This window comes from Galleria mellonella, unplaced genomic scaffold (assembly GCF_026898425.1).
Source record: "Galleria mellonella isolate WM207_F2 unplaced genomic scaffold, CSIRO_AGI_GalMel_v1 utg63, whole genome shotgun sequence".
Lineage (NCBI taxonomy): Eukaryota > Metazoa > Arthropoda > Insecta > Lepidoptera > Pyralidae > Galleria > Galleria mellonella.
Window position 1 is genome coordinate 7,472,298 of NW_026442130.1, and position 27,015 is coordinate 7,499,312.

Sequence of the window (27,015 nt, forward strand, 5' to 3'; positions counted from 1 at the left end):
GGAAATAACTAAACAGCTGTTCTACAATATTCGGTCGGGCAACTCAGACATACAGCTCAGCAGCATCAAACAGCAGCTGTACGATCACGCTAGCCGTTTTCCTTGGAGTCGCGTTCGTGTTTGTTTGGACAGTTGCTTTCTCATTGTTGAACATATTGCTGTGTAGTTTGGACTGTTTTATCTTTCATTTTCGACGTATATTACTGCCGTACAGTATTGACGTTTAAAGTGTATATTAGAAAATAATCCGTAGGCTACTTTGGCGTTATGTTTACTAAAATTCATACTTCGTTGTTGTTGTGACTCTGTTTGAAATGCCTCCTGAATACGTGGACCGCAAGGAGAGTTCCGCAGTGTTATGTCAATAGAATCTGATCTAAATAGTGATTTTAGGTTATAATAGAAAAATATAATTATTGACAATGTCTAATACAGTTCCAACTAGTTCTGCCCTGAGGGCTTTAGCTTTAGAATACAAAAGTCTCCAGGAGGAGCCTGTGGAAGGCTTTAGAGTAAAGTTACTTGGAGAGGACAATTTGTTTGAGTGGGAAGTTGCAATTTTCGGTCCGCCGGACACACTGTACCAGGGTGGTTATTTCAAGGTAAGCATCAGCCTGATGTCACATGAACAATGACCTGGTAACACTAAGTAATTATGAGATTAGAGTAATATAAACAACAATGAGTGAGATTGTTAATTAAAAAATATACCTATGCATGCATTAGAGAGATGAAATTGTTGATTGTATAGGTAATCAAGTTTGTAGGTATGTACCTAGCTAGTAGTTTGTATACTGGATTTTATATACAACACAAATTTATTATGATGGTTAACAAATGGTTATCGCAACACATATTTATCCCTTTTATGTTACATGGATGATGAGGTGATAGCAAGATATACGACAACATTAAAACCTTCATTTTCTAACCTTTTTTAATCACCTTGTCCATGTACTGCTAAGACAGTTGATAAAATCAATCCACCTTTGTTGGTACTATGACTTTTATATTACAGATCATAACATTAGTACAGAAATAGTAAAATATATATTTTTTAAAGTTAACTAGAGGTAAATGTGACATAGAATTATTACATTTTTTATCACCTACCTAAATACTACTTGGATAGGTTGCTTAATCTTTTAACTTCTAAACAATATAGTAATTATTGCACATCTGACACTTGCCTCAAATCAGCAACAACCAATATATGGTTTGCATTTTTTAATATTTATTGTTATTATAAATTATTTAAAAATATTATAACTTTTTTTTATAAATTTTAACATATATTTTACTTTCTTTGTTAATGTATTTCTCAGCTGAAATAATAAGCTTTATTTCACAAAATAGTGTAAATAGATATTTATATATATGTATATAAGAGAAAGGGTATGAACTTGATATGTTTGTTGTTTCTGTCAATTATTTCTATTTCATCCAAAAACCTTTATCAAGAATAATTCAGTGAAATAAATTGTCAGAATCCTAGTTAGCTATACATTTATATAGATATAATAAAAAAATTAACATAAGTTTTAAATATAGTTGGAAATAGTTACTTTTTTTATTTGTTATTTTTCTTTTTATCTGTAACTATTTTTTTTTCTGCTACTTCATACACAGAAGTAGGAAAATCAATTAAGTAGACCATTTCTAGATTAAGTATCAAGATAAAATATAAACCAGTTTTTAAGTTAGACCTTCAGAAATACAACTGTTAAAACCATATCTAATTTCATACAGTAATTTTTGTTGATGCTGGAATAAACAGACAGGTAAATAATATTTCTAAAAATGATTGTTTTGACTTCTGTTACTTTTATAAAGACATTTCATCTCATTTTTTTCTTAAATATCAGCTAGTTATATATACCAACATTTTCTACACAATAGTTACAATTTTATCATATTAGTAATATAATGAAATTGAGAGGGAGACTTTGTACAAAAGTCATTTGCTTGGGTACCTCTGTCCCATTCGCATTTCTACCACAAAGCAGTTGTGTTTGCAAGGTTTTGTTTCCGATTGAAGGGTAGGACAGGGTACAAAGGCATAACACCTTAGTCCTCAGGTATGGATGATATAATGGATGGGGGCTATCATGGGTGAAATAGATATATTGGCCATTATAATATTGGCTGAGAAAAACACAATGAAAATCTGTTAGATAACTATTACATTTTTAAGTCATAAATTTTAATCATTATACAGTGTTTGGATGTCTTAGTGACTGAAGGTAGCACCCTCACAGGACTAGGAGTTTAATAACATGAATTTTATAAATACAAAAGTATTACATGGTATGTACAAGATATATTCATTACCTGAGTCAACAGCAGCAGATAAAAAGTTATAATGGTACATGATATACCATTATAACATAGTAAAACACTTATTGTTAAACAAAAGACATTGCTTTGTTTGGTATAAGTCTGAAATTTTTAGAATTTCCTGTTTTTTGTAATTGGCAAAACCAAACCCGAATTTACTGTACAACCTTTTGACCTAAAAAGATTGAACCTTTTCATGCCTGCAATTGATGATTGTTTGATTTCCTTAAATGACAATAAACTTAACACCATAATATTTTGTTGTTAATTAGCTTGCTGCAAACCACTATAAATATATATGAATTTTATGTAATATGAGGTATTATCCTTAATCTATGGTGTAATATTACATCACTATCATTTTATTTATTGTCTACTGGAAATTGATATATTTTAATTTAAAATTTAATCTTTTAAATACATTGTTAGAATTCTTAACATAAAAATTTATCTAAGTACTTAAGTTTAACATTTTTGCCTAATTATTAATTATGTAGAAAATTTTAAACAAAATGAGCTTCTATATATGTTTCACTTCTGCTGAGTTTGTACTCGGCAGAAGTGAAACCTGTTGATTTTTAAAAGAATAAAATATTAAGTATTACTAGTTTTTATCCATGGCTTCATCCAGTTCGCCCATTTAATAGGGATATGTAAAAAAATAGCTTGAAACCATTCTCCATCCAAAATGCTATGTGTATTCCAAATTTCATAAACTATTAGGTGTGCCGTAATTTCACATTTATAATATCAGTGGCGTTAAGTACTTTGAAACTTAATAAATTAATTTCTGTAATATAATTAGTTTATTAAATTTTATATAGTTCTTTTTCATGATAAAGTTGTATAAAATTTCATTCAAATCCGTTTAGCATTTTAAACATGATTAAGTATAAGAAATGTCTAAACACCTTTACTTATTTTGTTTGTAAAAATGTTTATTATATACTATCCTACTATTATATTAAATTATGATAAAGGAAAAGACATGCTAATGTAATAGTAGGTAAATTAAGTATATAAAAACATAATTGATTCTTTTTGTTATTGTCGGTCTATCTGTTGATGCGTCATCCAGCAATATGAATGATCTGATTTCAACGAAGTAATCGTATTATATTACAGCAGTTACGTACCTATTAGCCCAACATAAAACAGCTATATGTCGTTGTTCTACATTTGATTTACATAATATATTTTAAAATGGCATCCTTTGTTGTTTCAGGCACATATGAAATTCCCCTCAGACTATCCATATTCACCACCTTCAATTAGGTTTTTAACAAAAGTATGGCATCCAAATGTATATGAGGTAAGTTCTTCTATAATTATATCTTAGTTATATATATTTAAATAAAATTTAAATGACTTTTGTTTCTATGGAAGGTTTTTTTTAATGTGTGATAATGGAATGGTAACCCCACCCGCGCTATCGGTATACACCGGCGGGGCACCAGTGAAGGATGATAGGTGAGGATGAAGCAAATCAGCCCATCGTGACGAATTCAATAAGAATTGTTCACGATGGTTTCCAAGGAGAACCACGTGGAGGTCGACCTAATAGGGTAAATTAACAATAGGGCTGTCAATCTCCATTGCTAACAATCCCTTTCCCCCCTCTATGGAAGGTTAGGTATAGAATCATTTATCTTAATATTTTAAACTTTCTGAACAACACTAGCTGGACTATGCATGGCAGTGTTATAGAATTTATTGCTGCAAGATTTGAATAATTTTACAAGCTAAAATGTACCTATTCATCTACCTATATATAAATACCTGTCTTAACGTTACTTTCATATAACGCATCTATATGCGTTTAATATAACCGCGAAATTCCATAGTAGGCTATATATTTCACTAGGCCTCAAATTGTCCATTCCATTTATAGTTATTAATGAAAATTTCTTTATAAAAGTTGATCATCGATGAATTATTAATTTATTTATTAAACACAAGGAATACATAACATGAGTACCTACATTGGACCCCGCTCTAAGCGAACCTGTATCGCGAGAATTCATAAAGGGATTATCAAAACACAGTGTTTTACAAATATAGATAATATATAGGAATATAAACTAAGACATATTTACATTTTATAAATACTTGCATAAAAATAGATTTACAGTCTGACGCGACGGCGTAAATGCAAAACATGAGTAGGTACTTACTTGGTTTTGTTTAGGAAGCTTTCAATCTTCCTGAACTCAATCATGCTAACTCCACGAAACATAGAATCTTACTAGTATGGTTATACAGATAGTTCCTCCCACACAGAATGAACTGTTAATTTCTTTAGATTAAAAATTTTCTATTCCTATTTTTCTTATACAAACTATGTAGGCTCATTTAGCATATTAAAAATAAAAATAAAAACTTAAATAATTTTTAACACCGTAATAGTTCTCTAGGACCAACCAAATTCTATTCACACTTGCTACATTACTATTTTGCATATAAATGTTGCTCACGCAATATACCCATACCATTTGTATTATACCAGACTCATACCCGGAACTAGAGGAGAGTTAACCGGAACATAAAGTTGAGGAAATCCAATTTCATGATACAAAATGTGAAAATCCTATTTGTTGAAACGGTGTCATAGCTGATATTTATCTACAAGATCAAATATATGTACTATTCTGTGTTAAATGTATATCATTGACGTTATACAACTACTCGTATTTTTGGGAGCATTTAAATGGTACTGCTTTCTACATATTTTGTTACTGTCTATAGCAAAAATGATTGTACATAATTACTTATGATATACATAATTTAACTAATTAAATTTATCGTGACATTGAAATGGCATTGATGTTATTACATATTTACATAATTTATTTAATAAAAAACTTCCATTGTAGCTGGTAGCAAATTTAGCAATAATGCTGGAAGGAGGTACGTGACATCACTTTAAATTTTTTACTTGCATAGACTATGAACTATTATAGTTACGTGTCTCATTCAACTCATTAAAGTCAAATACTAACTCGAAAATCGCACACTTTGTATTAGGTATATTATGATAATAGTATAAAGGAAGTTAAACAATTATCAATGTGAGGTGTGCTTGCAATGGTGGCCTTCCACAAATTAGCTTTCAGGAAGTAACAGAGCCAAAAGAGGACAACACCAATCCAGTCTGAATTAATGCGTTGTAGACTTCAAATGCTGATTTATTTTAATGGATGGTTCTTGGCACCCCTATTATTTAAAAAAAAAAAACTATTTACTATTTTAGAAACTATTTTCTTAATAAATAGTTAAAAAAAAAATACGAACAAATCTTATATCTCCAAATCAACACATATATCATAATAAAATGCGTAGCAAAAATAATGCGTATGCGCATGCGTAGAAAAAATAACATAGACTAGCTATAAAACTCAAATCATCTATGTTCGCAGTAACACAAAATGTCTCTAGTTTGATTAAAATAATTAGTTATAACTAATAGTTTATTCCAACTGGCTCTAGAAAAACAACACATTTTAATATCAGATTTCTTGTGTTTTTATAAAATCGAATTCTATTGATATATATTACGTATTCAGTATAATCTACATACTTATCAGATCAGAAAACTAAACAACAAAATGTATACTTATGAAAACATTGAAGACATTAATAAAAATATTCAATACATAAATAAAATAGTCAATAGTACTCATTCACTCTCACAATCTGCTTACTTTAAGGGCAAATTAATGCTGTATTATACAGTTATCAGAATTTATAAATGTCCTTTATATAACGAGAAATATTCAATGTATTTATCATATAGTCTAATCTATGTCCTTAGGTAAGTAATAAGGCTATAAGATATAATTTATTATTTTAAAAAAACTAATTGTCATGTTAATGATTGTTAATGATATGATGATACATTCTCTTAGTAACAATATTATTAAATGTAAAGTTTGTAGAAATGTTTGAACGTTTAGATATAATGCTGACAAATTTTATTAAAATTTAGGATACGGGTAGACAATATCATAATCATCATAATTTAACACACATACATACATACAAATCGCGTAAACAATTTGTGTCAAAATATCGCTATGTGTGTGTATTTTTTTTACTAAGAAGCGTTATAGGCTGTTGTTATAGTTGCGACTGCAACTAAATACCTACCAAACTGGAATTGTTACTGACCATTCAACGACCAGAAAAACAACACATTTTAATAACAAATTGCTCGTGATTTGTGTGAAATCGAATATTGTTCAGTATATTATACATTCAGCATAATATTCTTATATCTATTACCAGCCAACAGAATATTTCGAAATTATATTTCAGAAATATTTTCCTCTTTCACATAAATTGTGATAAAGTACATTAGGAAAAATTTTGTTAATAATAAGAAAAATATTACTTATATTAATGGAAAGGGTACAACTTGATTTTATGAAAGCACAACTGTATAAAATTAACTTGTACCTTTTTTCTTTTTAAGCTAGAAGTGTGAAGATATCTGTACAAATAACGAAGTAATTTCCTTACAAAAGAGTAAATTATAATATAATTAGAAAGATAATATTTTATAAAATATAAAATAGTGGTAGTAGCAAGTCGCTTAATCTCAAACATCAAATAAATGTTTCTTAAATTTTTTTTTTCTTTGTATTGGTTCAATTCGGGTTATGACCTTTTACACGACTAAGTTCTGATTTTTTTATTATATCAGAATACGTTAAAAATTATTACATTCTTTTACACGAAATGGTTTCTCTTCAATACTACATGAAAATAGACAAAAATCAAATTGGGACCATTTTTATGTGATAACTGCAATACATGTAATGTACAATTCAATTAATTTTATAACTATAAAAAAAAACTAAAGTAATTTTTTGACATTTACAATTAACATCTAATAAAAACACTACCTATTTTTTAGTAAGAATAGTTTTTTTTTTCTCTCCTGAGAATTTGAATTTGAATAATACCTTTCTCACTTGGAGCTCAGAAAGTGAAAATACCCACATAAAAAAAATTATGATTACAATCGGGCACGTATTTTGTCATGTTTGTATTAACTGCTAATTAAAAGGGACAATTACAATTTTGTTTGGGAAATACTAACGCCAACTTTGCCTCATAATCCTGAAAATAATGTCGATTAGCATTGTTCATTGTTTACTTCGTATTGTACCTACGCAATATCTCCCCTTGCTAGAATGTTGCGCCACTCTCTTGGCGGGTTGACCCCCGCCTGCGAAACATTCATGCTGCATCGCGGTTTGACCCACTTCAACCATTTAGATACATAGGCAATAACAAACTATTTTACTTTAATATCATTGAAATAAATAATTATTTTTTAACAATTATTAAAAAATATAAGCCGGGGAAGTAATTATGATCTTACGTTTACAATCACTAAACCAATATGATATATACGCAGCATTTGCTCTCCACTTAGCATAGCAATATTTGCAGTATAGTATTATGAAACTATTTTTACAAGCTCTGTATAAATGTCCACCATTAAAGCAAATAAAAAATTATGTTATATACAGGATCGAATTCGTTAGAGGTAATCTATACATATTAGTATTTTTTTTTTATTGAGAGAAATTTCGTAAACGGAAAATTTTAAGACAACAAAAAACTTCGAGTCTCTCATACTAACACGATACGTTCAGCTGTTGATTAACTCAATTAAATTATTATTTATTTGTTGTTTTTCGACCCTTTGGCGAAAACGTTCAATTATTAAAATAATTCCTTCGATAGTTTCTAACGATTTTAAATTCAACCTTTATTATATAATATATTTCCTTGTAAACAAAATTCAGACTTTTTCTTTGACTAACTGAATCTGCACCTCATACAAAGAAAGTATGGCTTGTTACTCCTACATACTACAACAATTAGTATATTAGTTTTATAAAGCAGTTTATTAGTTATATATATTTATTTTTTTTATATTAATATTTATTCATCGCAAATTCAAACTAGTGTAAATGTGATATAACTCGGGGACATTTACTGTTTACTCGTATAAGTTCGTTTTTACATCAGATGTCTCTAGCCGGTTATACGGTTTTCGCGGGATCGGAACATTACCGTTAACTTTTAGAAGTCGGCAGTGACGGTGACGGTGAGTCGTCGGCACAAAATAATATAATGAAACAGTCGGGTCATCAGTCCAAACTTGTGATTCATGTTTATATTGTGCCCACGCCATACAAACGCTTGATTCTTCCACCTCAATCTTACATGTAGATTGTACATTTATTAACGTTGATAAATTTATAGTCTGAGATAACCAAGTAGCTAAATAGATAAATAAATAAATAAAAATACGTTTACCACCTTTATCGACTGGGCGAGACCTCACTTTATAGGTAAGATTTAAAATCATCAATCATTTCAAACCATTTAGATGATTTTTTTATTTAGCGATGAATCATCGCTTGCAAATGAAATATACCAGTAAACCTATAAATAAATAAGACTTGTAAACGAAAAAATTCTCTTAACTTTTAGTTATTCAGTGGGTTACGATCACGGCACTAAAAAGGTTGAGAAATGATGGGTTGGGGAATATACGGCTTCATACGATTCGAAACGCCCAAAGAAGAGGTAGTTAAGGTAAATTTATCCAACTAATATTATAAATATTAAAGTAAGGTAAAGATATTTGGATTTTTGTTACTCGATCGTGCTTAAACGAATGACCGAATGAATTTGGTGGGTACGCGGGTAGGTTATATCTAAACTCATAATATACTAACTCACACATATACAATACTACGGGAAACAGCTAGTCTACAATAAGTTCTTCCTACCCAGTCGTTTTCTCTAAATTACACCAATTCTAATTAATAATTTGATTGATATAATACAGTCCCACGTAGAGTTTACCAAAAGAGCAACGCTAAACAGGATGTACCTACAAATGAAGGTTGAACGAACTTTGCATGATGCCGTCAACAATAATACTCAGCACACTAGGTATATTCATCAAAATGAAAAACTACTATAGTAATCAATGAACTAATTAAGCAATGACTAAGTAATGAAAAGGTTCTACTAAATATGCTAGTGGTCTTATATCGAGTAAGACAACAATATTGCTCTATGACATGTTTTATCAACAAAATATTGCCTTATGTTTATCTGATTGTTTTCACAATGACAATTATACGTATCAATCAACAATCCCCAATGACGGCATTTCTTCCATAGGACTAGAGGGCGTTATAGCACAAGAGAATAAATAGCTATAAAAATTACAATAACAAAACTATTTGGCGCAACATCAACAAACGTCAACAATCGTTTGTTGTCGTTTCCTTATAAAAGAAATCTGCGTTTTGCCTTTGCCGTTGGCATACCCTCGGCCTTGGGGTAATTAACCTTATTCCTGATCGCGGCGACCTGCGTCGCGGTGGCCAGTCTGAACTTGTGCTACATTCACACGCGCCTCTTTAAATAACGCCACATAGAGGCGATCTCGTCCCAACGGCCAAAACTCTTGCCAACATTTCAATTACAGTCTTTTTGTATTGACCACGTGGAGGTTTCAAACGTACTCGTATATTTTTCGTGACGTGACGTATAGTTTTTAGACAACAAACACAATAGATGGCAATCGCAACGCATGTGCAGTGACAATATAGTGAATAAGAAATATTTGATATTTCTTATTCACGTGCACCTAATATATAGTACAGTATAACAAAATCTTTCTGTGTTATAAGCCACTAAGTAGTGAAATAGCTGCGTTTCTACGAAAAAGGCGGGGGCGCGTTTCCGTGGACAGATTATATGCGTCAATGGACCTTCAATTCAACAATTGAATCGCTGGTCCAAATTGATAATTTTTATTTATTTATTTAATTCTTTATTATACAGTTATAAGAATTATTTATTATTATTTATATTTCAGATTCTAACATGAACATATTCTCATAATTGTTATTAGTATTGGATAATAACCGCCTGCATTATTCATAGACATCGGAGGAGAAACAGTGAGAGGGAATAGGTAGGTGAAGATGATGTCAGAACTATTTATTGCTACATCATGATGAATTTACCGGGAGTTGACCACGGTGGTGTCCAGGGGTACTACATGAAAGGCGGTTTAACTAATTCCTGTTACTAACAACCCTCTTCTCCCTTGGACTTCTTCATTACATGAATTTTATGAAACAAAAAGTACATGACCTACATTACGTGCCATACTGCGAATCTGCGACGAATGAGGGGAATTACAACGCAGTTATATAGGAAACATTTGGGTAATACAAATAAATCTTGATAAATTAAATGCTGGTCGTCAATAAGTGTGTATCACTTGAGAAGGCCTGGTATTGACAAGAGCGAAATTGGCTAAATCAAGCTAATTTTATTTTTGTAAAATGTTTGTAATAATTCGATTAAGATTTTTATGGAAAGAAAAATTGGAAATTTCCTAAATATGAATGTTTTTGTTGTTTTTGTGCTCTCTAATAGTACCAATTTTTTTTTATATATTACTCTAAGCACCTGTGTTGTTATGTGTTAATAGTATTTACTAATTAATCTTATTAATATAATAAAATTGTGCCTAATAAAATTGTTATATCTGGACTATATGATAGGAGAATATTTAAGAAAAATCAATATGCAGATTTTAATAAAGACAATCTTAAGAAGCAACAATAATTTTTAGAATTTGTGTCTTTCTATCATGACATAAAAACCACTGAACTAAATTTACAGTTATGTTTCTGAAGGACTAAGTTAAAATCAGTTGTATTTTATTCAAAGACGCCATCTAGAAGTGGTTACAAACTTCCAAAATCTACGCATATGAAGTGTATATCTGTTGCGTGTAAAAGCTAGTTATTTATTGAGCATTAAAAAATTGTGGTAGTATGTTAGATACAAAATTACGAGCTATTAAAAACTTATACCATGATATCAATATTATTTTTAATGATTCTGGTAACACATTTTGTACTTATTAAACGTTTTTCAAATATTTCTACAGAAATTTTAGATACTAAATCCGTATTATACAGTATTGTATGATTTTAAAAAGGCTATATCTAGCCCAAAACTGCTGATTTAGTTGCATTTTACACACAGAATCACGACTATTAGTCAAAAAATGGTTTCCCAATATTTTAGTTGTATTTGAAGACAACTATAAACACAAACTCGAAACAGTATTTAGATAAAATACGTAACCTACACGTATCTGCAAGCAGAATATTCCAGAAATTACGCCGTCACACTTTGTCCTCTATCATCATACGGCAAGGCAACAATATACAAAACGTGACGTAGTTATAATTAAATCAGATTAAAATGTACTTGACAATGATCCTGAATTCAGCATTACCGGAATAAATGTCTAGGTAAATCTGTCAGTGTTTTCATAAATACATAGCATGTGTATATTTTGAAGTGTTTCCCGATTTAGAGGTCAGAATACGCGCAATTTCTTTGTGAAGAAGCGCGCAGTGAACCGGTGGCATATTTTTAGCCGAGGGCGTCGCTCTCTATGCTACCTATATGAGTGAGGTGGCTTCTGTCTTATGGCACAGCTTATATGCTCTATCATCGTCACTATACCACACATATTGCGAACATATATTTAAACGTGTTTATTTTTTATTTCGTTATTTTAGTATCTGCCTATGCGCGTCACGTGCATTTAAGAGGTAACCAATCAATAATTCTGTTTTACATTTTTGCCCATGCATGACATCGAATAACGGATTTTACGACTATTAGATATACTTAAACGAGTGCCTACTTTCTAAACTTCCTTTCACCCAATTACCGTTGCTGTGTATAAGTATAGTTGTTTTTGTAAAATGATGAGGGAACACTCGTATTTTATTTAATTGTTGTACATACCTACAGTGAATACAGATAAATCAATTTTAAATAAATGCATACTAAAACGGTATCGTTAAAGGCTAAATCAATGTTAAAAATGTTTTCAAAAGCATTTAAAATTAGCGGTACAGTTTATACTTAAACTGCAGAATTTGTACTTGTGCCATTCTCTGGCTGCATATTTAATTAAGTATGTACATAAATTTTAGAGGCACACCTAGCGATGAAAATTTTACTGTGAACAACAAAAAAGTATCACGCATTAATCCAGCTTATCCCTAATGTTGCCGAAGTTTGCCTTTCTTATCTACAACTCCTATTATTGTAACTCACTTCCATCAAATCGTAATAAATTCACTTGTTACCTTGGGGGAAAAAATATGAACTTCTTGTCGGCCTCAAGTATTTATAAAAGTTCTGAAACTGTAAAGAATTTCATAGCTACATGTTTTATCGTTTGTGGACCAAATGTGTGTAATTATTGTAACGGCAATTGTTGGTGTATTTACACTCCTCGCAAAAATTAAGGGAACATAAAAATTATTGAAATTTTTGGGTGATTTTCAACAGGCTGTATTTCAGTGAAAAATAATCGTACAGGAAATTTAAAAAAAGGGTTTTGAAGCTTGAAAACTCTAGTTTTCAGATTTTTTGGTGAAAAAATTTTTTGAGCTCCGGTTTCCATGCAATTCTTAAACAAAGCTGAAAATAATTTTTTTCTAAATTTTCTAGGTTTTGTTTTTCACTCTATGGGCATGGAAAAATTTTTTCGAGCTACTCCATTGTATAGGTCTCTTAGCGTGTTTATTCAGCTACAAAAATCGCTTTGGATGGCTCAATTACGACCATTTGTGTCCGAGATATCGAACTTTGAATGCAAAAGCATCCTTTTCCATTCAACTGCTAATATCTCAGGAACTACTGGTCGCACAGCAAGCGGGCGCCGAGTTTCTTTATCTGCATAAAATTTCCAATTAAGTACAGTCAAGAGTTAGTGAAGTTATTGTATTGATTGTCGCAACTTTTTCGATCAAACTGTAATAACAAGTACATTACTAGTTCAGACCATAAATAGTTATTTCAGTACAATTACATATAATGCCAAATTGATTAATTTCTCATTTTTCGTTAGACCCTTTAGAATACATAAATACTCAAATAATAAATATTATCGTAAGTTATTGCGATATAAGAACAAATGTAGGTCAAATGAAATGGACTAGTCCATCTGAACTATGTGTATAAACAAAGGATTTCATCTGATGTTCTGTGAGAAAAAGACTAAAATTGTGAGATGAAGTAACCTTCACGAGTCGTTGCGCAGATTACGATGTAAATGGGGTGGGCTGGTGTTGCCGAGGACGTCAAGGGCAGCCGGAGGTAAGCCTCTAGCCTCGCGCAATTATGCTTCCGTTATTTCCTTAGTAAGACGAGGTTTATTCAAGTCCGATTTGGCAAACCAGTAGGTATACAGTGTGATTCATAGGTTCATTGTTATTTACAATTAATTCATGTAACCTACATGTCGTAGACGATGTTTTTCTTTTACTTTCCTAATTAAATCTTTCATAGTTTTTAGGTTTTTTTACATTTATTTGTTTTTTTTTCCTTGTTAAACAAGGAATCCTTATCGTTTCATGAAATTATTAAAAATCATCAAACATGGAACATTCAGATTCATTCGATCCTGATGCTATGACTACGTTCACAAGTGAGAGAGTAAAAACTGGAGCGTCTCGGACACGGATGGATAGGGTTAAGTAACCAGTACAAAAATTGTTCAATTTCACAGTCAGAGTGCACAGTGATTAAACCATTGTAAGTATGTTGAACTCAATTTAAGAAATTTTATACGTTACGGATTCGACTTCCAGTTGATGTATCACAGTGAAACAAGATATAGTTTAAATTATAGGGCATCAAACGATGTACCCAAATGAATTTTACATATTATTAGGTATTTAATATTAATAGAGAGCTAATAGATAACAACTGACTGAAGAACTAATAAATCTCTATTTAAAATTTTATTTAATATTAAAATTTAATATTTTATAGCTATAAAATAGCAATCCAATTTTACATTTTTGATTGAAAAACAGAAACTTTTATATACACATCACTATAATGTATAAAAAATGTGATACTCCTAATAGTAAGTAATAGATAAAAAAGTACATAATACATACCAATGTTTACCTACTTAAGGCAAAATAATAATATAATATAAGAGTACTTGAACACAATATTATTGGTGGGCAGTCGCCGCGACACTCGAATATAATAAATATTTCCAAGTCTGATAACGTGGGTAACCTTTTCTATTTGATATAGTTCTTATAGGTTCATTGTGTATTCAAATATAATGGAATCTTTTTCATCAATAAAATCTTACTGTAGTAAATATGGATACAATTTTTTTTTTTTTTATTGATAGAGATTGTAATATCTATCTTAAAATCGGGACTATTCACATAACTGGTTTATATAACAACCGTTGTTTTATATTAATCAAATATTATATAAATAGTTTATAAATCGGTAATGAAGAGTTTATTAAGCTGAACTTAGTTTCTTGATGGTGTTTTACATATGAAACGTACTCGTACTTTAAATATCGATTATGTAGTGCTATTAAATGCTCAGACCAGAAAAATAAAGCAGTTAAACTTTTAATCAAAACATTGCCAAAATGGATCTCTTATATACGAGGTCTGTCCGGAAAGTTCGTATAAAAGTGTTCTGGAATGCGAGAAAGAGGAGTGGGGAGGCCAGGTAAGCGCAGGACCCCTTCCTTATGTCCCTAACAATGCTTCAGTTCTGGTCTGACCGCCGTGCGGTGCGAACTGGCTTGTCACGCCATCTGTGAAGTTACCTCTTAACGAAACCCCGTCGGCATGGAGCCCGCTTCCGTTGAAGAGCAGCGCGTCATAATAAAGTTTCTCTCGAAACTCGGCAAGAATGGCCGTGAAATTTTTGCCGATCTCAGAACAGTTTATGGGGATGATGCTGTGAAGGAACCAACCGTCCACAAGTGGCTAAAAAGATTCAGAGAGGGCCGAGAAAGCGTTCAAGATGACCCACGTTCAGGACGTCCTTCCACTTCACATTCCGACGAAAACGTGGAAAGAATTCGAACTTGTGTTAATGGGGACCGTCGTTTAACGGTCAGACAGGTGGCTGAAGAGCTTAATTTGGGCAAAACCGTGGTCCACGAAATTCTAAGAAACGAACTTCAAATGAAAAAAATTTGCGCCAAGATCGTTCCGTGAGTTTTTGAGTAAAAATTCCATTACGGTGACCGAACACCCCCCCTATTCGCCGGATTTGGCCCCGTGTGACTTCTTCTTGTTCCCAAAAACCAAATTGGTACTTCGGGGGCGGCATTTGGGGGACATAAATGAGATAAAAAAAGCTACGACGGGGCAGCTGAGAAACCTACAACCAGAGGACTTTCAAGGAGCCTTCTCACAGTGGAAACGGCGTTGGCACAAGTGCATTATGTCACAGGGGGAGTACTTTGAAGGGGATAAAATTGATTTACCTGAATAATTGTAAAATAAAATTTTTAAAAAACTTTTATACGTACTTTCCGGACAAACCTCGTATTTTTAAGTTATTATAATAAAATAGAAACATTTTGCGTTAAAGTCATTCTTTAAAAACTACGTCGAATTGATTTATTTTGACATTTTAAATATACTGTAAACAATAAGGGAAATAAATGTTCCAATACTTTAAAAGCTTGTATCTGAACTCTTATTCAATAATTGAATTTATATTTGTGGCTGTTGTCAAGCTACGTTTTCCTGTTTTCATTACAGGCACGAGGAAATTATGAGGTTCCATTCTAGCAATTTGAACACGGATCCTACCTATTTGTTTATTCTTCTCGTAAAGTTACTATGAGTGTTTACTTGCTTACTATATTCAACAGTTTCACTTGACACACCCTAATTCATGATGTCAGAGCCCACGGTTACAGGTACTATTTTGATAATTACACCATTTGCCAACAAACTTTTTATATCAAAAGAAATTAAAATATATATATATATATATATATATATATATATATATATATATATATATATATATATATATATATATATATATATATATATATTCAAAGAGTATTTAAATAAATTACAAAAAAAAACAATGTAATATTTATATAATAACAACAGCTTTATTCTGCATTTAATTCATACTGATAAAAACCTAATATTATTGTTGATAACCTTTGTCAACCAAAAGCATACGAAAACGACGCAGTAAATGTTATTATAAATTTGCTCATTCTGAATTCGTCTCAATTATTTTGTGGTTACGTTACACGTTTACGTTGCCAAATCTGTACCAATTTTAACTATTCTTTCTGCAATCAAAGGTTTCTATACTAATTTGTGATTATTGACGCTGCCATTTTTCTTTGCGAAACAAAAAATTACTTGTGAATTGTTGTTGTACAATTCAAATATTTTCAATTAATGTGTCTAAATCATTTCATTGTTTATCAATATATGTGTTTACGGTTACGAAACAAAATGTATTAGTTATTATTTTGGTTTTAAATAATTTAAAAAATATATTTTTTAAATTATTTAAAACAAAATATTTATATTATTAAATATGAAATTCTAAAAATATATTTTTTAGAATTTCATATCAAAAAGATAGCCCGACTGGAGTTTGACAATTAAATAAAGTCCTATTCTAGTGCATATTTTAAACTAAGATTGTAAAATAATATAGGATAAGTACATTGTTTTTTATAGATAAAGGTGCTCTATAATTTTATCTGAAATTCTTGCATGTACTCATAGTATGTAAAGAAATAACAAGAAGTAATCATTGCAATAAATAGGCCAGTAATAACAAGAAAAATCCTTAAAATTTACAAATAATACACATAAGTAGTTCAAGCTGTTAACAATACATTAACATAAACATTTATATATTCTAATTTTATTTGGTACTGATTATTAAATTAAAAAATTTACAAAATAATTATTAAAAGACTTCAAAAAAAGAGATTCTCTATTTGACGCTATTTTTGTGTGCATATGTTACACCATATTTTCGCTAAAATTCTGACATGATTTTGATAACTCCTTTTGCAATTGATAGGATTTATGTTAGTCACTTATTAATTCTGTTACTATTTAAGTTACTGATTTTTGTTAAAAACAAATACACAGAAAACGCCATAAAAGATTTAAACACTCATTATCATAATTCTCATTGACACTTTTATTTAAAAAAAATATATATATATATATATATATATAACGAACAATAGGGTTGGATTGCTAATTGTAAGCTAGTTTTGCTGTGGCTAAAGTAAAAAGTAACAATGGATTTATGTAACACCGAGTTACGCATACCTACTGTATAACGCAATGGAAACGAAATCTGCCTCTCAAAGCGTGAAGCATTAAATCGTATCAAGATTTAATAACACTCCTCCGTTGATCGTTGCGCAAACTTCAGTATTTACTCTCAGAACGATGTTATTGGCAGACATTGTGACTAATTCACTTAATATAAACTTATAAACGAATGTTTGTAAAAATCTTTGGATGTTTTTACACTATCACGTATAATAGCTGAACATATTTATATTTATTTTGTTACATAACATACTTTAATGTGACCGTGTGGTTCCGGCATAGAATAATCCATCCCTTCCTTTACCGTAGGTGTCGTAAGAGCCGACTAAAGAAGAGCGAAGGATGGGCAGCAGCATCCCTCTTAAAATGTCTCTTAAGCCTGACTGCGGTTGCCAATTCGCCTACCAAGCGTGGCAACTACGGGCAAAACCCTCCAAGGGGGAGGCTTATGTTCAGCAGTGGACAGTTAAAGGCTGATTTGGTGATGATGATACTTTAATATTCTATATTAACACAGAATAGTTTTAACCCAATTTATGTCAACATATGTCCACATCTAGACAGGCGGTTACTTCTTTACTTTCTGTCACGGGCGCTACATTCAAAGCTACAGATAGTTATAAATAATTGATTACTACATATTAAGCAAGTTGTTTCACTGTGAAATATTTACAGCCAGATGTTAGATTCTATCTATACCTGTATGTATATTCTTGTATTTATTCATAACCTTGTGCATGGAATTATTATTTTCTGATATCCTTTATTTAAATTGAATTATTCGGCAATGATGATGCGGTTAATGCAACAGCCCCTTCGTTGCAGTCTTTGTGTTTTAATTACATAGGTTTTTAATGTAACCAAATTATACTAACGCCATCTAAACTAGTCTTATTAAATTTCTCTATAATGACCCGAAATATGATTGCGATCAATAAATAATTATTTTATAAATCGATAAGTATTTGAACTACCACAAATTTTGAAAGGTACATCTGGTGTAAAACCTCTATAGTAACATGCCAAAAAAAAACATTGCCTATAATAACATACGCCAATGCTTAATTTCAGAATGGTGACCTGTGTATATCGATCCTTCACCCGCCAGTAGACGACCCACAGTCGGGAGAGCTGCCATGCGAGCGTTGGAACCCCACACAGTCTGTCCGCACTGTGCTACTTTCGGTGATATCATTGTTGAACGAACCGAACACCTTCAGTCCTGCTAATGTAGACGCGAGCGTCATGTATCGGCGCTGGCGTGACTCTAAGGGCAAAGATAAGGAGTATGAAAACATTATCAGGTATGTATATTTTCATTTTAATATGTATTTTATACTGATACTAATGGCACATAAAATAATAACTTTCTAATAGAATATGGCAATTGTAACATATGTTACATCACAATGTAAAACATTAAGGTGGATTTACAGCAGATTGCAGTCAAGCAATTTGCTTAACAACAATAAACAAATTAAACAATTGCTTATTACTTTCTACAATATAAATCTACCATGATGTTAAATTGTTTTATGCTCTTATTATTTGAGTGTAAATAATATATATATATATATATATATATATATACGAGGTTTGTCCGGAAAGTACGTATAAAAGTTTTTTAAAAATTTTATTTTACAATTATTCAGGTAAATCAATTTTATCCCCTTCAAAGTACTCCCCCTGTGACATAATGCACTTGTGCCAACGCCGTTTCCACTGTGAGAAGGCTCCTTGAAAGTCCTCTGGTTGTAGGTTTCTCAGCTGCCCCGTCGTAGCTTTTTTTATCTCATTTATGTCCCCCAAATGCCGCCCCCGAAGTACCAATTTGGTTTTTGGGAACAAGAAGAAGTCACACGGGGCCAAATCCGGCGAATAGGGGGGGTGTTCGGTCACCGTAATGGAATTTTTACTCAAAAACTCACGGACAACAAGAGAGGTGTGGGCAGGGGCATTGTCGTGGTGAAGAATCCAACGCCCCTCTCGCGCCAATTCTGGACGAACTCGTGCCACACGAGCTTTGAGGCGTCTGAGCACATCGACGTAGAATTTTCCATCAACTGTCTGGCCTGGAGGGACGAATTCTTGATGGACAATCCCCCGAACATCGAACTCTTTCTCGGCCCTCTCTGAATCTTTTTAGCCACTTGTGGACGGTTGGTTCCTTCACAGCATCATCCCCATAAACTGTTCTGAGATCGGCAAAAATTTCACGGCCATTCTTGCCGAGTTTCGAGAGAAACTTGATTACGACGCGCTGCTCTTCAACGGAAGCGGGCTCCATGCCGACGGGGTTTCGTTAAGAGGTAACTTCACAGATGGCGTGACAAGCCAGTTCGCACCGCACGGCGGTCAGACCAGAACTGAAGCATTGTTAGGGACATAAGGAAGGGGTCCTGCGCTTACCTGGCCTCCCCACTCCTCTTTCTCGCATTCCAGAACACTTTTATACGAACTTTCCGGACAGACCTCGTATCCTACTGCATATCTATTTTCGAGAACTACGACATCTTTGTTGCTTTTTTATTGGATATTACACTATTTTATCTTTCAGACCGAAATACAAAATTACCATCACTAAAAAGAAATAATAAAACACAAAAACAGTACTATGCTATGGTGATTCGTCACTTCATTATGTTAGGAAATTAGTACCTAACCATTAGTGATCTTGAGATAGCAAGATTGCAACCGTCCAAAATTCGCCAAAAGCGATCGTGACTTACACCAATATTCAGTGAACTGTAAATTAGAGAAGAGAAACGCTCAAGATAATCTGCTGTTATTGTTACACTGAGTAATTTCTCTTTATATTATGACTGCTTATTATAGAACCAAAGATAGTAAAATGTAACGTACTTTAACAACCCATTATCGTCTCACTTCTCACTGTTGAACACTAATTAATTCCATAGAGTTTACTTTGAACTTTTCTTCTATACTAATATTATAAAGAGGAAAGTTTGATTCTTTGTTTGTTATGGATAAAGTCAAAAACTACTCAACTAATTTAAAAATTCTTTTACTCGTAAATTCTATCTACTCATTTGAAACCGGGCCGCATGTCTTAATATAATCGTAATATTTTATTTCATTTTCAGGAAACAAGCACAAGTAGCGCGCATAGAAGCAGAGAAAGAAGGCATTGTAGTACCTCTTACATTAGAAGATTATTGTATTAAGACTCAAGTCAAATCAACGACGCAGGAGCCTCAGGTCTGTATTAAAAAAGCTAATAACATTCGTAAGATAGCAGCGTCAAAGTATAAAAAATTGCTTCAGTCTTATACAAGGTCACATCACAGAATAGTTCTAGCTGTAATCATAAAGTAAAACAGGAAAGAGGACCCCACAAAAAATACAATTTAACTCCATTAATACCTATTCGAATTATATACTCTAACCTAAACTAGTATCTTTTATATCATTTGAGACTAAACGATCGTAACAAATAAGTAGGTACAATTAATTGAGGAAGGATCTTCATGAAATGGCATGTTCCTTCCATATTATTGTAATTAAAAGTTCTCGACTTCGACTTTTTTAACTTTTGCCTCCTAACTGTCATTATCAATATTTTTGTACGTTATTTACTTTAAATTTACCTAGTTTCTCGAGTATTTTTTGTGCTTATTATTATAGTAGTATTAGAGTATTAAACGTGACAATTTGAAGAGTTCGTAAAGAAGTATATTTAAATAACTATAATTTCTATTATTCTATATTAAGATTCGCCTTTAAAATGGGTTCTATTTCAGCTGTATAAAGCATTAAGTAGAAGTCGAGATGCCTCCCTTTTGGAAGGTTCTGCCAATAGTTGCACACGCTTGATAGGCGATTTGGCCACCGCAGTTACGCTTTTGGTGATACGTTTTAAGACACACGCTGCTGCTCATCTTTCGACTATTAAAATTCCTTTAGTGGTCTCTTACAACACCCACGAGAAAGGAAGTGGTGGCGAGACCACACGACCGAATATACTCATGCTGTGGAATAAATGTAATAAGACAGAAATTTCGTTAATAAAAAATTTAAAAAATAAGAATGATGTTTTTCCCATTTTAACTTTAAAGCTGAATGCGCCGTGTTAGTACGGGGCAGGCTCAAAAATTTGTAATTTTTCGATCCATGATTCTTTGGTAAATATTCCTAAAAACATACGTAACGTTATTAGAAACCTGGCAGAATACCAACACTGCGCAATATACTTTCTTATTACTTTTCGTGTTATGTTTTTTTTTTTTAACTTTTCGCAATAAATGTTTTTCTTTCTTTCAAATTCACAGATGGAACACTCCTCTAATGATTTCGAACTGTATTTACGTTACCGATTTTCAATCGTAGCTGTTTACGAACACTATATAATCATTTATTGATTATTTAACATTTTACATTATACAAAAAGAATCGTACGTAATCCATGCTGAAAAATATGAATGAAAGTTGCATTTTATTACACTACATGTGAAATGTTAGCTAATCAACTAATCACAATATAGATTAATTTACATATCAGTGTAGCAACCTATAGAACTGGTTATGCAGAACTGACCCAGTATGTACCTAGTCCATTCCACGGTTAACTGTTTATTGGAAGAGACGAATTAAAGTAAGAAGTTCAAATTCAAATCTTACATTTTGTATTATCTAATTTTTAACACTAATAATCATAATTTAGCCTATTTTTAGTTATAGTATAAAATAAAAATAGACGCGCAGAATTAGTCATCAAGGGAATACAAATCCAAAATGCAGGCGATGGCAACATTGTCAATTTACTTTTTTAACAGACTTTGAACAAATCAATAGGGAGCACATATTATCATTATATTTTATTTAAATTAATTGGTAGTGGGTTTATTATTAGGTAGTTTATTTATCGCTTTATAGTAAGTTCTTTTGTATATCATTTTTTTTAAGTCGGTTCAAATATTTTTTAATTATTTTTTTATATATTTAAAACCTTTGTGCAATCCTTTAATATTGATATATCAACCACTGTTACTAAGTTTACAGTCGCCTTACAATTCTAAGTAAATAAGGTCTTTATGTTGACTAAGATGTGAGAAGTTTGTACTTCTTTAAGAATTTTATATTACACCATATGATGTTAAGTCTGCCATTCACACTATAAAGGTGTATTAAACTTTAATATAAATAAATGTTACGGTATGTTAATATTTATATATAATTTAATTTAATCAATGCACTTCGTTTTAACCGACTTCATAAAGGAGGTTCTTAATACTGTTATTTGTTACTTCCGTCAGTTGTACCCAAAGAAATTTTATTAAAATCGATTTAATAGTTTAGTTTTTATATTAACATAACTGCTTTTGCCACAATTCAACTAGTTTTTTTTTTTTTTTTTTTTTATTGAACACAATCTTAGTTACAATGCATTAATATTATCTTTGGCTTTTATAATTTTAATAAATTACTAATATATTGGCCGTGTGCTCCCGGTATAGAATAGGCCACTCCTTACTTTCCTGTGGATGTCGTAAGAACCGACTAAGGGAGGGCGAGGGAAGAACAGCAGCGTCCCTCTTAAAACATCTCTAAAGCCTGACTGCAGTTGCCAATCCGTCTGCCAAGGGTAGCAACTACTGGTAAAACCTCCCAAAAGGGAGGCGTATGTTCAGCAGTAGACAGATAAAGGCTGATATGATAATGATGAATATTATCTTTGACTTTTTTTACATCGTTAGTAACAAATTGTTGACTGTAACATATTGTTACAGTTGGATATGACGGACTTCTATGATGACGACTATGACGATCTGGACACCGACTCCGACGAGGAGCTGGAAGGTGGTGAGGGGGACGGCGACGACAGCGGCAACGGGGAGTCGTGAGGCCGCGCCCCCCGCGCCTCACCCGCGATCTCGTGCAACCGTGTACGGACCACCAGACAACTGTAATTATTAGTAGTACATCTCCTTCAGATCTGACCGATCAGTTGGTCTGTAACGTTAAGCATTCTAATAATCTGCTGCGAAGCAATGAACAGTTTTTATGCTAACGTAATATATATACGTATAGTAAACTATCCGCAATGTAAAAAGTACAAAAACGGTCAAGCGTTGAGGCCACTGAAGTCTGTTAAAACATCGTTGTCATGGCATTACTGTGGCACCTACCAACACAAATCAGCTGCTTCTATTTCGGTCAGACTTGACTAAAAGCATTTTCAATTGACTTCAAAAAGATTTTGTTAAGTTTGTTACTTCTAACTCCGTCAGTTGTAAAGCAATTTGCAAAATTCTATTTTTAACTGAAAGGATGTACTTACAGATTAGTCCCGTAAAAGTTTTATCAACCTCGATTAAGTAGTTTAGTTTTTAAATAAAAATAACTAGTTTTGTCACAATTGAAGTCGATATTTTTTGTGGGACACAATCTTTTATTATTATATCATATCGTCATAGTCGTAGAATACTGACGGATCTATATATGTAATATTTGTCAGATCCGTCAGTATTCTACGACTATGACGATACGACGAACGACACGGTAACGAATCATGAAGTCTAGTGCCGCATAACTCGTAAAAAAGCAACGGACTCCCCAGCCGCAGAGTTGTTATAGCTTAATGAGTCGATCTTCAGTGTTAACTCTCGCTATAAGCTTGTGTAGTAATGCTGATATTATAAAACAAAAAAATATGAATAATATCATCCTATCTCTATTACACACTTTATAAGGATCTTATCCGCTAATAGAATTTATTCAAATTATCTATTAGTTTTATGACATATTCAACTTAACTAGCCTCTTATTAAAATGTGAAGGAGAGATCTTATTGATAAACATGTCATTACTTAAAAATACTCCGTTCCATTACAAATACTTTCTAAATTGTCAAGTAATGTATTAAATTTTTACTCTAAATGATTTGAAATGTATCTTGACCAACTGTGCTGTTTTTAACGCTTCTATGGTCTGCTGAGCGTTACTATTTTTGTATTTTCATAATTGTATATATAACATATTATTTACGTTAAAATAAATAATTATATGGATTTAAAAATATTAAGTCTTTTCATTAAAAACTGTTAGTGTTTAGCCATGGTGTTCTCATTCTTAAAAATCGATCTGATTTGTAGCTAACATTTATTATATTTAATTACAATTGCTGCTCTTGTTTAGAACAGTGTTTAAAAGCGCGAACATGAGATTTGCCATAAGATACAAACTTGCCACTCATTTATAAAAAAAATTAAAAACCATATTTCCTTATCATAATAAACTTTACATTTATATTTTATCCACTAATTAGATTTCATTGTTACGTATCTGTGTTAATAGTGGAATATTTCAAAAGTATTCTGGTTACTGCATAAAATTATTGCATAATCCATAACTCTGTTCTATTAACATTGCTGATTCAAAGAATTTATGATGATGTGTGGGTAGATTACTTAATATCAATCGCTCGTCCGTACCGTTTGCTTGAACTGGATAGTTAAATCAGTCATTTTATTATTTTTATGTATATCTATGTAATGTTCCCATACTCAGTTAGTACATGTTTGATACGTAATTTTAAAATTTTGTAATATGTTACACAGATATCGAATGTTAGAATAATAACGCTTTCAATAAATGTACACTGCAAGTTATTCGAGAGCCAACATAATATGCTTCATAACTTGCCACTTCATAACTGGTATCCTTTGGCAACATACACCAGGTATAACGAGGCAGCATACTTCGTGCTAGCACAATATTTTTATTATTTAATTGCAATGTAAAATAAGTATTGCACATGTTACCTCTTAACTGTGGATTAATTAAAAAAAAATTATCTTTGTCATATTAACGTCTTTATGTTCGCCAAGTAAACGAAAATATCTTTATTTTGTTTTTTGTTAACATGCATTTCTTGTTGAAAATACATTTCAAAGCGTTATTAATCTAAGTATTAATTATTTCTCAAGAAATATGTGCAAGACTTCTGTGATTGTAAAACAGTATCCTGTATGATCAAAATTTTTTTATACTTATATAATATTAGTTTCTTTTTTAATTGATTATATAATATAGATAACTTCCTTCATTTCGTAATATAGTTAATTTATTAGTGGTGCCAATTGGATGTACCACCCATACAATAAAATTAATTACTGGTACTACCAAATCGACACCAATAATAATCTTCGCATTGTCTAATTGCTAGCTTGTAACATAAATTTAAAACTAAATTTTATAGATAATGAACTTTAAACAAGTCCTATAAAATTATAAATGTATATAAATTCATTAAGTGGAAAGATATAATTGATGTGAATAGAGATTATAATAACTTTCAATGTTTGGGGAGTATGCTCAAATCATGATAATACAATAGCTATGTTAAAATATTAGAATACAGTCATTATTTTAGATTTTGGTGAACGAAATTATTTGTAATGTACATTAATTAAATATCTAAGTGGAAGAATAATTTTATATTAGTGTGCACTAAGTTAAAATAAATATAGAGAATACACTGTATGATTGTTCTGTAAGATTTAGAATACAAAAGATCTACTATTCTGGCTTCTAAATTCTATATTATAGATGTGTATGAATATTTTAATTTAGTAGCAATCTACTTAGATGCTATTAAAGGCTAAAACTATATATTGATCTTTCTTTGGTCATCGTAATTTTCATTGATTTATTTTTAAAATCTAATAATAAAAGTCGTCCACCTATTCAGTTTATTAGACTTAAGTTATGCGGTAAGTGGTTTGGAAATCATAGGAAAATTTACTGAAACCGACTACATTAAAATATTTGAATAATAATAATAAACGAAATATGTTTAGATGTGACTTTTTTCTTAATATTCTTATTAAGTAGTTCATACGTGGTGCAGGTCGCGCTGTGGAATAATAGATACTATGAGAATCCTCACTAATATTATGAATGTAAAAATGAGTTTGTTTGTTTGTTACATTATAGCGCCATAATGACTTGACCAATTGAAAATTTGGTGTACACATACTATATGAGATAAAGAAGAATATATGTAGACTAATATTTATCCCGGTGACGTGGTCGAGGTCGAAGGTATAAGCTAGTAGAATATAAACTTTGAGATGGTGTATCCATAGAAACGGCCACCTTTTTTATATGCGTGTACAAAATATATAGTTATTGCTCAGTGAGTAAGAGAAACAATATAAAATTATTTCAGCTATATTTGAGACAAAAGGGTAACCAAAACAATGATTCATAATTTATCTTATCTTCATTAATTAAGTGATATAATAAACATATGTATTCGTTTTCAGAATCATTAAAAAAATATATTGTATACAATATGTACATTTATTACATGAGAAAAATGTCTTGATTCAAATTTAAAATTAACCTAATCTGACAAATTTTTAATTGAATTAATTGCTAAAAAATTGTTAGCTTTGTTTTG

The 27,015-nt window shown here is 31.4% G+C and overlaps 1 protein-coding gene across 1 annotated transcript; it reads left to right on the forward strand.

Moving 5' to 3' along the window:
- LOC113521971 (ubiquitin-conjugating enzyme E2 R2) lies at positions 1 to 26,409 on the forward strand. Its single transcript, XM_026907669.3, has 5 exons — positions 1 to 602; positions 3,563 to 3,649; positions 18,663 to 18,895; positions 20,696 to 20,810; positions 23,339 to 26,409. Exons 1-5 carry the CDS (start codon positions 423 to 425, stop codon positions 23,450 to 23,452), a joined length of 729 nt encoding a protein of 242 aa, XP_026763470.1. The 5' UTR covers positions 1 to 422; the 3' UTR covers positions 23,453 to 26,409.
- Positions 26,410 to 27,015: the final 606 nt, after the last annotated feature.

What these genes read in the sequence shown, in the direction of transcription:
- LOC113521971 (XM_026907669.3), top strand. Translation starts at nt 423, where the DNA reads ATGTCTAATACAGTTCCAACTAGTTCTGCCCTGAGGGCTTTAGCTTTA. An exon ending in ACCAGGGTGGTTATTTCAAG is followed by an intron (nt 603 to 3,562) that starts GTAAGCATCAGC and finishes TTGTTGTTTCAG; the next exon opens with GCACATATGAAATTCCCCTC. An exon ending in CAACGACGCAGGAGCCTCAG is followed by an intron (nt 20,811 to 23,338) that starts GTCTGTATTAAA and finishes ATATTGTTACAG; the next exon opens with TTGGATATGACGGACTTCTA.